The sequence below is a fragment of the Drosophila ananassae genome, chromosome 3L (assembly GCF_017639315.1).
Source record: "Drosophila ananassae strain 14024-0371.13 chromosome 3L, ASM1763931v2, whole genome shotgun sequence".
Lineage (NCBI taxonomy): Eukaryota > Metazoa > Arthropoda > Insecta > Diptera > Drosophilidae > Drosophila > Drosophila ananassae.
Genome location: NC_057929.1, coordinates 652,352 through 666,023, shown reverse-complemented (window position 1 = coordinate 666,023; position 13,672 = coordinate 652,352). Strand labels below are relative to the sequence as shown.

Here is a 13,672-nt window from a genome sequence, read left to right as displayed (position 1 = left end):
GCATCACAATTAGCCCGATAATTATGCTTGTTGTTTTCTGACCAAAATGCCAGACGAAGCCAGGGAAACCAGGACCATTTTTGTTATAAATTGGCCAGGACCTGAACTGCTCACCCGCCGGCCATCCATCAGGTGGGGAGTGTAAGGTTTATTGAGCTTGCTGTGGGGATTCTTGTTGGTGCCACCGGCAATTTGAAAGTCGCGTCTAATCTTTGGCCTGTTGGCTCACGTGATTTGTTTGCAGCATCGTTGGAGCAGTGGCGGCGCATAAATCAAAACGCCATTTTTGATAGCACTTCCCTGGGTGGGCTATACTCCCCGCCGAAAAAAAAAAAACAATATATCAAATTGCGCGCATGTTACATTTTATTTAGATTCCTGGGAAAAGATTGCAAACACCAGTATGGCGGTGGTACTACCTCCTACTTGCATCCTGCATCCTGTCTGAGTGAAAAGAAAAGCAGCAGGGAAATGCAGCAGCCGCCCATTAATCATGCCGGCAACGTGTTGAGGCCAGAACCGAAAGTCTAAGCCCGAAACCCGAGACCTGGACCCCTTTTGGCCATTATCCCGATTCATAAACCATTATAGTTTTCCCTGTTTTGCTTTGTGCGACTTGGCTGGATGGCTAGCTGGCTGGCAAAAAGGGTTGAGCAAATTTATGTGTTGCAATTATTTTCTTGAAATAACACTTAAAGTGATTTACGCGGCGCGGGGGGTCATGTGTGAGTGTGTTATTGTTGCTGTGCTCTTCCTTGCTGTCCTTAAATGGGTGTGGAAAATAAAGCTGATCCGGGAAAATGGTCAGCGCACCCTTTAACCCAAGCTACGACCCTCCCGCTCTGTCATTCTAAGGCTGCTGCTTATTCCGGTTCATTGGCTGGCGTGCTTTTGCATCGCCACTTAATAAGATTTGTTGGCCGCTCAAAGAAAGGTTCTACTCTCCACACAAATGGCCGGGCAAATTGCCGTTCATGTGTTCGATTTGTGGGTGACTTAAAGAGTCGATTAAGTGGCAGACAGACGGGATTCATCTCACATCGGACCGCCCTGTCCCCAAAAACCTTCCACACACATATTGAAATCGTTGCATCAAAGGGGCGGTACATGCGCCTGGGGCTTGTTTGCAGTTTGCTGTTTGCCGTGTGCACATGGCTGGCAACGAGTTGCAAAATGAATTGGCCCAGCAGATCAAAGGACCTTCCGCCGGAGGACTAGCGCCCCCCACCCCATGCTCTGCCTGCCTGCCTGCCCTTTGGTTATGGAGCTGTTCCATTTCCACTTAATTGTCGCCTCCATTAAGCGGCCGAAAGTAAGCGACTGGCCATAAATTCCGGCATGGAAAATTATTACCTGTAATTGCGCCAGACATAAAGTATAATAATTTGAAATTTATGTTTATGTTTATGCCCGCGGCCAAGCGTCCCTAAATTATCGGCTTAATGTGCTCGAAAATTCCCGCCAAATTGAATTGGGTCGCAGCTTCCACTTAGCCACCACTAATGGAGCAACTTTTATGAACTTTCATTTCAAATTCCTAACCCTCGAATCGTCCTTTTTCTATTGCAGACCTGCTATGAGCTGGAACGTTATCTGCGCGATGAGCCCAAGCTGCAGAAGAAGATGCACAGCAACCTGGACCAGGCCTGGGAGATCTTCTCGACGCCCGCCCGCCTGCTCGAGGAGCTTAAGATCAAAGAGCAGCACCTGGACGCGATCTCGACCACCTCCTCGGTCTCCTCCAACTGCTCGGGCATATCCTGGGACAGCAACGGCTCGCAGGCACTGAGTTGCTCTGTGCTGGTCAAGCAGGAACGGATCGACGAGGAGGACGACGATGTTGTGGGTTGTGAGGACAAGTTGAGTGTGTTGCTGGCGGCGACGCCCTCGGCGATTTCACCGAATCCCAGTATTGGCAGTGCCGGCAACATGACGCCCACCAGCAGCAGCAGCAGCAGCAGCAATAGCAATAGCAGCGGCAACACCAACATTATTGCCAGTCCGATGAGCAGCTTGGGCAGCGGCAGCACCATTACGGTCAGTTCGCGGAATAGCTCGGCGCCGGCCATCAAGGTGCGAGTTGTCCAGGCCAAGAGTCATCAGGCCAGCAGACTGCATCTGGGGCATGTCCAGGACTTTGTGCTGCCCACGCTAACGCCGCCCTCGTCGCCGGAATCCAGCCTGCGTAGCCACAACTATGCCCAGCAACTGGAGGCCAGCGATCTGGCGGCTCTGATACAACAGCAACAGCAGCAGCAGCAACAGCAGCAACCGAGCAATCCCACACCCGCTACAGCAATCCTGCGCTTTACCAGCAACAACAACTCGAGCAATCCCACAATGACGCAACTGTTGCAACAGCAACAGCAGCTGGCCGTCCAGCACTTGAGCATATCGTCACAGGCCTTGGGGCAAAACCTCAATAGCAATGCCAACACCAATCCCAGCAGCTCCCCCAAGAGCAGCAGCAGTCTCAGCAGCAGCAGTAGTAGCAGTAGCCTGAGCAGCAGCAACAGCAGCCTGAGCAGCAGCAGCAGCAGCAACAGCAGTAGCAGCAGCAGCAGCTCCAGCGAGCACAGCAACATTCCGCGCAGCACCATCGTCCGCCTGACCACGGCCAACGGCAAGCCAAGATCGTTGGGAATCAGTCTGGCCCACGTCATCCAGATGCAGAACAATGGCAACGCCAATGTTGCCGACGTTCTCAATGCAGCGGCCAACAGCAGCAGCAGCAGCAGCAGCAACAGCAACACCAGCAACGGCAGCAGCTCAGCGACACAGCAGCAACAAGTGCTATCCCCAAGGCCGGACAAGTCCTCAAACGGTACGTATCCTGCTATTCCAGTAGTTGACCTAGTTTGGAATCTTACTTTTTTGGTCTCTCACATCCTTCAGGCTCATCGAAATCGCACCACCCGCGCCAACACCACAGCGATCACAGCCCGGACGCCAAGCGTCGGATACACAAGTGCCAATTTCTGGGCTGCAAAAAAGTCTACACGAAGAGCTCACACCTGAAGGCCCACCAGAGAACGCACACAGGTGAGTGGGAAATGCATCTGACAGATACTCATTCCCGAAATTCAGGAATTCTGAATCTCTGTAGCAATTAAAAGCCTGTGAGTGCACAGTGAGATATAAGGATAATAGTTCGATTTAAAAGTTTGTGGCATTGGCTTGGTACTAGAGGCATCAATGGTAACTGAGGATGGAAACTGTATTTTAGCCATCAAAAATTCTTTTCAGTGTATAGCGAATAGTCCACCACCTGAGCTTTACTCACCTGCGGCCAGGACAAAACTGACTCACACCCCTGATGTTGCCCCAATAAATCAGAGAGCTGCGACAACAATGTCCCCGCCAGAGTCCTTTGGGACAGCCAGGAGTGACATGTTGCATTGTTTGCCCCGACACTGTCCAGTGTCCTGTATTCCATGTCCATTGTGCTAGGTCCTCTGTCCTCTATCGTCTGTCCATCGTCCTCTCTGTTCATTTTTCAACAGGCTTGCAATCGCGGCGGGAAAAACATGCAATGGGCTGGAAGGAGCGGAAAGAGCAGAAGGATCATCCGGGCGCTCGGGTTTTCGGGCACCGGCAATTGGGCACCCCAAAAACAACCTCATCGCATGACAGCAGACGATGCTTGAAATTTCAATAAAAATCGCATAATTCAAACATGAAATATTGGTCACACGCACACACTCGGAAAGCGTTGAAATGTAATTTTATTTCAACCACATTCGAACTGCAGAGAGCAAATCTATATTGATTCGAAGCCTCGTGTGGATGTGGACTCCGTTTGGGATTCGGATTGGGATTGGTATGTGCGCTTACAAGAGCTTTGCCAGCGAGCACTTAACCCATAAAATAGAAAACCAGAATCCATTTCAAGTTCTGCCAAAAAAATGGGAAAACCCACAAACACACAGCCAGAGTTTGCCGAACAACATTTGTGCGCATTCAGTTAAAAATTTGTGGAGCGAGGACCGCTTTATGAATTTGAAAGATGCATTCTTTGTTTTTGGAATCCAAGGAGAGTGGACGGGGCCAAGGGGCTGAGGTTTTGGATGAGACTGAGGTTGAGGGTTGGCTACAAATCATTTGGCACACTCTCAAATGCCAGGCAAATGATTTTGCAATGTCTTTGCCAAGCAATTCATCGAGAAAGAGGCCGAGATCTCTGACTTTCGGCACAAGGATATTGTCCCACATTCGGTTCGGTCGGGCTGGGAGATTTGCGGATTTGTTTACTTATGCATGCAAGTGTTGGCAGCCCCAGCCTCGACCCAAGTCTCATTTGCTTGCCCAGCATGTTTTGTCAGCAAATGAAATTCGGTCGTTGGTTATATCTCACTCACTCACTGTGTGGTTGGTCAAAGTTGTTAAAACAATGTTGGAAATGATGGAATGACCCCTGGAAGGCGGGGTGGGGCAGCTTGGATACATGTGCAGCTTGGGTCTTCATCCTGATTGCCCCAACCCCCTGCCACGAAATGTCAACAACAAGAAGTTTCTGCGACAGCCGCAGGCTATTGCTCAATTTATAAATTTGCTTAAGCCTTCGGCTGTGGAGCTTAACATTTTAATTAACACACAATTCGGCAGTGGTCCCTGGTCCCTGGGCTGTGGTGTTGTTTGCTTTCGCCACAAGAAAGCCAAAAGCCTTTGGTTCAATAAAAATCCATAACAGTCAAACTTTTCGGCTCATAATTTTCCGTTTATCTTGGCCGAACAAAACACCAAGCTCTAAGCTGTTGGCAGAACACAAATTGCTTTTAAGACGCAACTTCTCTGGAAGTAAAACTTTCGTAGTTGGCTTTAAAAATGAACCCGACGATGGGAGAGAGTGTTTAATTAATTACACATGTTCAACGGCTGGAAGTGCAGCCGGCCAGATAGGGAGAAAGGTGAAAGCGACCTGGAGCGGGAAGCCTGGAGAGACCAATAAATCAAAAGCCAAGGTGTTGGCCCGGCGATAAGATTGAAACATTTGATTTGGCCCCGAAACCGAGCCAAGCCAAAAAGCCAAAAAAAAAAGAAGGAGAACCGACCAAAAACGTTATGAAAGGAGCTTGGGCGAAAAAGGAAAACGTAATTATTTTAATGATACCATAGAGACCAGGCGAGGTTTTTAAATTAAAGAAAACCTAATGAATTACGTTTTTTGCATGCCAAATGAAGCGCAGGGGAAAATTTCATTAGAGCCAGTGCCATAGAGCAACTAGAATGGGGATTCTTTAAATGTTGTCGCATTTGAAAGCGGACGCATGCGAATAATTGATGACGAGCTATTATTTAGTTGCCAAACAGTGTCCTTGGACTGAGATAGTAGGATGGCGTATGGGTGTGGAGTAGGATCAGACAGTGAAATTAATTTGATTTGGGTTTTCGGGCGAACTTCCTGCGTTTCCTACTGCGGCTTTCGACCATTTCCATTTGCATTTTCCCGGGTGCCATTTAATTAGAAAGCCATTGAAGCACATTCGAAGAGCACACACACCCAGTCTACTGCACACTTTGAAAAGATATATGTTTATAGATAGGTGCAATTGAATATCAATTAAAGTGACGCTCGTTCGAATAAAATCCTCCACGCCAACTTTTTGCCACAAAACGATTTCAATTAGTTAAACGCAGGCGGCTATAAAAATGCCAGAGTGGCATGCAACCGGGAGTCTGGATTTACGAAAAGAAAAAGTACTGAAGTGTGGGAGTAAGTGGGAAAAATGCTGAGGCTGAGACGCTGAGAACGTTAAGAAAAGATTACAAGTGCAATCAAGTGAAAAGACGCAAACAGACCATAAAAATTGTGTTGAGTGCAAAAGCCGAGAAGGCATTGCCATCGAGCAGCTCCATAAAAAGGAAAGCCAAGGAGCAAAGGAGATATCTCTCCCACTCCCTGCCCCCCATGGCATGTCCCGCTGGTGCATTCTTTTCTATTGCCAGCTGAAATTAAAACCCAGCGCCAAGTGAAATTTATAAAATATTAACTGGCTCCAGTCGCTGCTGCTGCTGCTGCTGCTGCTGCTGCAACTCCTGTGGCTCCTTCTGGTTGCAACTCTCTATCTATCTCTCTCCCTCTCTGTTTTTCGTCCTGCGGATCTTCCTTCGTGGCTGCCTCCTTATTGCCTTTAAACAATTTACAAGTGCAAGCTTTATGGCCTGCCACTACCACTGCCACTGCCACCGCAGGCTGCTCCGGATTCGGAATCGGAATCGGAATCGGATTGGGAATCGGAGGAGCTGAAACTATCAATATATATACAGACAAACGGCCGAGGTTAAGTTTTAACTGCGTTCGGCTCAATAAATTAACATGGCGACGTCTCGTCGCGATTGGAGGAAATAAAAGGAGGCGAAAATCGCTTAACCCAGTTGCCAATTGGCCAGGCTGGCTTTTTGGCCAGGTCTGCTATCCATCCCGGCTAACAATGTCAGCTCAAATGGCTTGCCATGAAAACTAATTAAAAGCACTGAAAGGAAAAAGGATTTCAGGCTTACTCATACTCCTCGTCTTAGGAAGGACCTCATTTTTAAGCATTCTTATTTATTGTGTAGCTTATCAATTAGCAAAAAATGTCCTTTATACCCGACTTTAAAGGGTATCCAATTACTTAATATCCTTTTTTATGTAGTTGCCTCGTTTCGGTTTCATTTCGTTTTTGGTTTCATTTCATTTTGCCAGATCCCTTCAATGGCCAGATAACACGGCCATTTTGGCTGCTTTATCGCAGCTTTCCTGCCTCTCCTGGCCCTGCCACTTCTCCCTTCTGCCATCCACCCCCCTCTTTTGATGGCCGCAGAAACCCCATTGCCTGCTCTTTTGCTTTTTGGGCTTAAATGCACTTCAATACGAGACTCTTGGGGGTCGCATTCTAGATCTGTGGGCTTGCACTTTGTGCATTTGACGCTGATTTACACAGCCGTAGTGGCTGCAGGAGAAAGCTGGCCAAAAGAAAGAGTTGAGAGGGATAGAGAGAGGGGTGTAGAGGGAGATGGGGGTGCCAAAAGTGCCAAAGACAAGCAACGTTAACGATGTGTTTGTGTGTGTTTGTGAATTCGTTTATTTATTGCCAATGCATCGATTCGCAAACAGTTCTGACAACATGCCAAAGTGCAAGTGGCAGTCACCCGCACACACTTACACACACACACACACACACACACACAGACCACCCCCCAATAGTTGCCAACAAAATCCAACCAATACTCTTACCAACTCTTGAGCTATGGCCAAGTGTAAACAAATGGAAATTAAGACAGCCGGCAAGTCCAAGCTCCGGTCAACGGAAAGGGTTGCTTTTCGGGCCAGAATCGCAAATGGCGAGTGGAGGGGCAGGAAGGATGGAGAGATGAAGGCGCGGAAAATGGGAGGAAAACCGCAAGTGCATAATGTGAAATTGAGCACGGAAATATCACACATTTCCGCATGCATTAAGTTTTAAGCCAAGTATATATCGTTATATGTATGAGTGTGTGTGTATGTGGCCTGTGCGTTACAAAGTTTTCCACTCAGCTTTATGCATTTTTCTTGGCTGTCGTCGTCTACTTGCCGGTTATCTCGCTCCATTTTTTTCATTTTTCCGAGCGAGACAGGGACAGAGGCAGGCCGAAAGAGAGAGAGGGAGAAACAGAGGCAACGGCGGCAATTTCCTGCCTCGGCTGCTGTTTGTCTTTTAAACTGAAATAATTTTCCCATTTTTATTTTTTCACCATTTTTTTTTTCGGGGGGGATCTGGGGCTTGTATTTTTTCAGTGTGTCCTGGTCAGGCTTTACACTCTGCTCTATTCATGTCCTTTTTTCTCTTCATCTTCCTGGCTCACTCGCACTTGCAATCGCACACTTTCTGCCATTTTTAGGTTCCCATTTCTTTTTTTTCTTTCTCCATTTTTGTTTTTATTTTTTTTGTTGTTTGTTGCTTTGTGTGAAATTACAACTTCTGCATTTCCTTTTCCTTTCGGCTGGCTGGTTTTCGCCATGGCTCTGTTTCTGTTTCTGGCTCTGTTCCTGGATCCTGGATCCTGGTCTGGTTCTCTTCTGGTTGGCTTTTGGCGCTACTCCGCTTGTATCCTTTGAGGCTTTTGGCACGCATGAAAAATGTTGGCAAAGGACCGCGCTTGCCGCTTGCCGCTTGGCTCTTGGCGCTTGCCACACACCGTTGACGTCAGCATCGACGCTTTAGCGTCGACAGCGCCGTTAGCATCATTCCGTTTTCGGTTTTAATTTTACAGTTTTTCATTTTTAATTGTCTTAAATTCCTCGCTGTTTGTGCGTTTGTTGGCCCAGCAGCTCGTTTTACCCCGTTTATACCACCGTTTCAGCCCGTTCTCGCTCCCACTGTTTACTCTGTGTTTTACTTTATGCATATTTCTCGTTTTTCCGTTCCGTTCCGTTCCGTTTTTCCAGCCAACGGAGTGCCAGCGTCGAAAAAGTTTTTTCATTTGGCAGGCGCGTGCTAAATAAAAAATTTCCCCCTCCCTCCCCACACTCCACTTCCTAGTCCTTTCCCTTGAGCACGCATATTTATGCGCTATATTGTTTGTGCTGCAGGAGCGGAGTAGCTGCAACTTTACACTGCAGTAGATTCTGCAGAGAGCGAAAATCTGGAACTCACTTTTCTCGATTTTCAAAAATTATAGCATACCTTTTAGGGGCCTTAAGGTGAAGAGCCAGAAGACCAACAGGGCGTATGCGTGATGTTGTATGGAAGTTCTTGGTTTATCTTTTAAGTAACAAATAACAAATAACTATTGTTTGCTCATTTTTAGGGCATATTTCTTGATTGTTCAACAGGGCGTATACTTAATATTTTTAGAGCACCTTATTTAGAAAGATTTTTTTTTCCTGTGCACTTTTGGCTACTTTTTCATAGTTGCAACTTATTTAATAAGAGTTTTTATTTTCTGCCATTACAGGTGAGAAGCCGTACAAGTGCTCCTGGGAGGGATGCGAGTGGCGATTCGCGCGGAGCGATGAGCTGACCCGCCACTACCGCAAACACACCGGGGCCAAGCCGTTCAAGTGCCGTAACTGCGATCGGTGCTTCTCCCGGTCCGATCACCTGGCGCTGCACATGAAGCGTCACATGTGAGGCGAGATCTAAGCGGAGCAGGACGATCCAGCCAAGGAGGAGGAGTTCAGCGGAAACTGTGTGCCATCAAGGAACGATGAAAAACTTGCGTAACGCTAATCAAAACCACTAAATTCGCCAAGTTTGAAGGGGGATTCAAACAAATAAACTAAAAAAAAAAAACAAAAAATTAATGAAAAAGGAAAACATCACAACAACACAAGCAAGCACAAAGATGAAAATTCAAGTTCTCTGATTCTGATTCTGATTGAAATTTGTGTTGCCATTATCGTCGCCGTTATTGTTTTCGTTATGGTTATCGTCGTTATCGTTTCAATTGCAAATCCGATTTGTTTCAATGCCTTGTTAGGTGTAAGTTAAAGCTATAACTACCAATAGCTTGATGCATTTTCCCCGATTCACACCTATGTACGTAGCATTTAGCCGCAAGTTCTGAACAAACTACAAAAAATTGTGTACAATTTACCAAAGCTAAGCAGATTTCTTTAATTAGTAAAGCAGAAGCATAAAAACCGCACCCACAACCAGAAATCCTAAAAAATATACCTAGTAATAAAAAAAAAGGATTAATAAAAACATATTTTTGTTTTCATAATGTGAACACTGCCAAAACAAAAATGCAAAAAAAAAGAGAAAAAAAAAACAAAAAAAAGAAAACATAAAAAACTAGAAGAAATATATTTAATTGTAAAATAATAATAAAAATAATTAGGTTCATACGTCAGCAAAAAGAAAATAGTAATAAAACACGAAATGATGTTAAAGTGCAAAATATGTTTTAAACTAAACATAAAAAATCGTTGAAAATGCTTATTTTCTTAAATTAATTTTAAATGTAATTTAAATGTTGATTAGGTCTGAGTATCAGTTCACCGCACCATTCAAAATAATAATAAAATTAATCAAAATTTAAATGAAATTTTTTTTGATATTCGGTGTTTAATGAAAAAGCAATTTTGTTGCTATGTTTTTAATGCATATACATAAATGATTATTTAATAAAAAATTTCAACTTTCTCTTATGCATTATCTAAGTGATGAAAAGTATTACGAACCCATTTCGATACGTACGTTTAATTTAATTCAAAATTATCATTTTCGATCGCAAAAATTATATTTTTCTTTGACTTAACCACAAATTCTTCTTTATGTGCCTCATTAATTTTAATTTTAATTAAATCACATCAATCGAAGCAATTCCTTGTAGCTAAGACAATTCTTTCATTTTTTGTAATTGCGTGCTGATTTCTATTATATTTATGTAATGTATCATTTCCTCATTTTTGTTTATAATGATTTGTTTTTAATTATTTTTAAATAAAGGAAAAATATGTGAAAAGCGATTGTTTCCATGGGCCTATCTTATTTTTCATTTATTTTTCTAACAGCACCCCTCAGCAAATAAGACGCGACATCAAAGTATACAACGTTGATCGATAGCAGAATGCGCATTTATAGATGTGCATTTTCGGTCAATCATTATGGTTTGTGTGATGAGAAATTCTGTGATCCAGAGAACAACAACAACAAAATAGCTAAGGCAAAGAAAATAAATGAAAAAAAAAACTTAAAAACCAAATACCAAAAAGCGACTAATCAACTGCAGCACACATGCACGAAAAAGCGAACGAAAAATTTGCATATGTTGGGAATTGCAATTCTCTTCTTATTGCTATTGAATAAAAAAAAACAAAAAAAATATATAAACGAAGGAAGGAGCAAAAACTGAATTTAGCTAAACTCTTGATATATATATGTATAGATGTTTATGTAAATAAGAATCCAGTTTGTCTCCTTTTTCTAGCTTTATTCTCATTGATTGTCAATGGATTAAGATGTTGGTGATTCCGTATTGTAATCGATGTCGATATCAAGTGTACGTACGTGTGTGTTGCTTGTGCTTTGTGTCATTTGAATGTTATCGTATTTGTATATAGCGATATATCATCCGAATTCTGAGCGCCACAAAATGGAAAACCCAGTTCCAGTTCCAATATCCCGTTTGGCTTCCAAGCGAAAAAATTGCACTGAACAATACTTAATGAAAACGTGAAAAATCCAAAACGTCTACGATGTGTCAAAAATGCTTCAATCAGTTTAGTCTAACTTTTGAGAAAGAATTAAACACAAAAACTAAAAAAACCAAAAACCCATTAAAAGCAAAACGATTAAGAGTAAACCCAAAAGTAAGGAATATTTTGTATAGAAAATCTTTAAACTAAAAATCGATCGAGTAAAATATTTAGATCCTAATACAGAACATTGGATAGTCACGAGCGCAGAGTGAGCGTAACTATGGATATGGATTAAAAAAAAATATATATATATATGTATTTTACAACCGAAAAAGTGTATTTTAAAAATGAAAAACAAAAAAAAATTTAACAAAATTATTGTGTAAAAAGGTAAAACAAAAATGAAAGACTGGTCAACGAGGTGTTCCGCGTTTATGCAACAATTGCAAAATAGAAAAAGTAAATATATATATATATTTAAAGGTATATGTATATATGAGTTTTCGAAAAAAAAAACAAAAACAAAATCATAAATATTGTACTCCAGTTTGTAGTAAGTGTATGAGAGACAGATTGGAATAGAATAGTAGAGTACCACTCGATCGGCAGATTCGGCAAAAATGAAAATTAAAACACTAAGCATACGTAAGAGGGAAGGCAATGCCGCGATCCCGCAATTGATGTTAATGAAGTACGAATTTTAAGTAACGCTGAATGTGAGTCTAGAGAGTACTAACCGGGGCAACTACGGATATATTTTAGTGTCTACACTTGAACATTTTACAAAGCCACTAAGCTAGCTAGCTATCTGGTTCCCTTGGGTCAGCTCTTGCCTTGTGAAAGAAGAAGTCAACCAGCCGGACCGGGCCAGAAAAGGAAAATCTATAAACATTTTCTACAGATTTACGGCTAGAGACAGAGCCGGCAATGTTGGTTCCAAAAAGCCGGAAGTCAGAAGTCGCAGGGCAGGAAAATGTTTGGCAGCAGGCAGACGCAGGCAGAGGCAGGCAGGCACACATAAAAATAAATAAAGTATACTAAAACTAGAGTAAATACATTTTAATTTCGTTTAGAGTTTCGTTTGCAAATGTGCTTAGCAATTTTCCTACCCCTGCTCCTGTCCCAGTCCCAGTTCCAGTCCCTGGCGCAGCACCCCTCTCTATCATAAGCGTTTAGTTTAAGGATAGACTAAATGGCGGAGGGCCAAGCTTAGTATAGCAGAAATATACGAGAGAAGAAAAAGGATATGCAGACACACATTCACACAAAGGGGAAAAAGGATACCGGGAATAGGGAGGATGAGGGGCTAAGGATGTGTGGAGAGGGAGCTGGAGGAGTAAACCGTTTTATGTAGACAAATAAGGGCATAACTCGTAAAACATTTTGTGTATAGTTTAGTGAAATGAATTAGTTTAATGTTAAATGAACTCAAAAGTAAACTACATTTAAAAAGGAAAAAACGCGTATATATAATTAAATATGTACACAAGGATATGTATCTAAGGAGGTATACTTAAATGTATGTCGAACCTATTTACGTGGCAGTTGTGTGTGAGTAACAGTGTGTATGTGAATTAAATTTATATGTATCTGTCGTAAGGATAGCGAGAAGGGCGCGAAGGATGTCCGTTTTTTGAAGAAGGATTATGCAAAGCATCTACAAATTAAGGCACAGCATTAAAAATTACAACTAAATAATTGCATTTTGCATTTTATTTGAGCTACAGACGCACGAACGGTTACTAAAAGCAAGAATGGTGATGGAATGCCGATGAGGATATATATAGAGGATATATAGTGTTAGCAAAGTCTAATTCGGGGGCTAGACTCCCAGCTTCGGGGGAGTACTTTGTCGGGGGGATGGCAGCAAGTGGTGATTACTTAGAATTTTTATGATATAACTTGATTTAGCTACTTCCTCATTTCTGTAAATGATCGCAATCCCAGAAATGCATTCATATTTATAATTGTAATCGTAAGGCAGTGTAATTGATATCAAAAGATAAGTAAAACGAAGAAAAACGCAAAAAAAAAAACGTATAAAATGGAAAATTCACAAGTTTCGGCACAGGACAAAAAAACCCAAACAAAAAATACATTTTAGCATTAAGTGAAGTATAAAAGCAAAAAAAAATTAAAGTAATAATTGTATTTAATGCTTGTGCAAACAGAAAAAAATTCTTAGCTAATAGCAAATAGCAAAAAATCTAATTGTCAGTGTTTAATTACTATTATTGATGTGCATTCGATGTGTGCTAAGTTCACAAAGCAAGCATCCCATTCCCCTATCCTGTTCCTGTCCATGTCCTTACCTTGACAGTTGATTTGTTTTTTTTTTTTTAAATAAAATTATTGGTTCATTCTAGCGCTTCGCAAATCAACCAAACAATTAAAAACTAAATCAAATAGAGATAAATAACTGAATGCGAGAAATAATTTCGAAACATTTTGCAGCTGACTTGAAATGTTTGCATAAATTATTAGTTGATTAACTGCGAGAATTATTAATAGAATTTAATTCAATTAGCATATTTTCAGCCTCGCCCGCGCCCCCTTAACCGCATA

At 42.5% G+C, this 13,672-nt stretch overlaps 1 protein-coding gene across 2 annotated transcripts in view; it reads left to right on the top strand.

Moving 5' to 3' along the window:
* LOC6495293 (Krueppel-like factor luna) overlaps positions 1-11,413 on the top strand; it is a 134,279-nt gene extending 122,866 nt beyond the window's left edge. For both annotated transcript variants that reach the window (XM_032451279.2, XM_001958651.4), the window contains exons 3-5: positions 1,570-2,824; positions 2,896-3,042; positions 8,917-11,413. In XM_032451279.2, coding sequence (XP_032307170.1) covers positions 1,570-2,824; positions 2,896-3,042; positions 8,917-9,092 — 1,578 coding nt within the window. In that variant the 3' untranslated portion in view covers positions 9,093-11,413. The remainder of the gene's footprint in view (positions 1-1,569; positions 2,825-2,895; positions 3,043-8,916) is intronic.
* Positions 11,414-13,672: the final 2,259 nt, after the last annotated feature.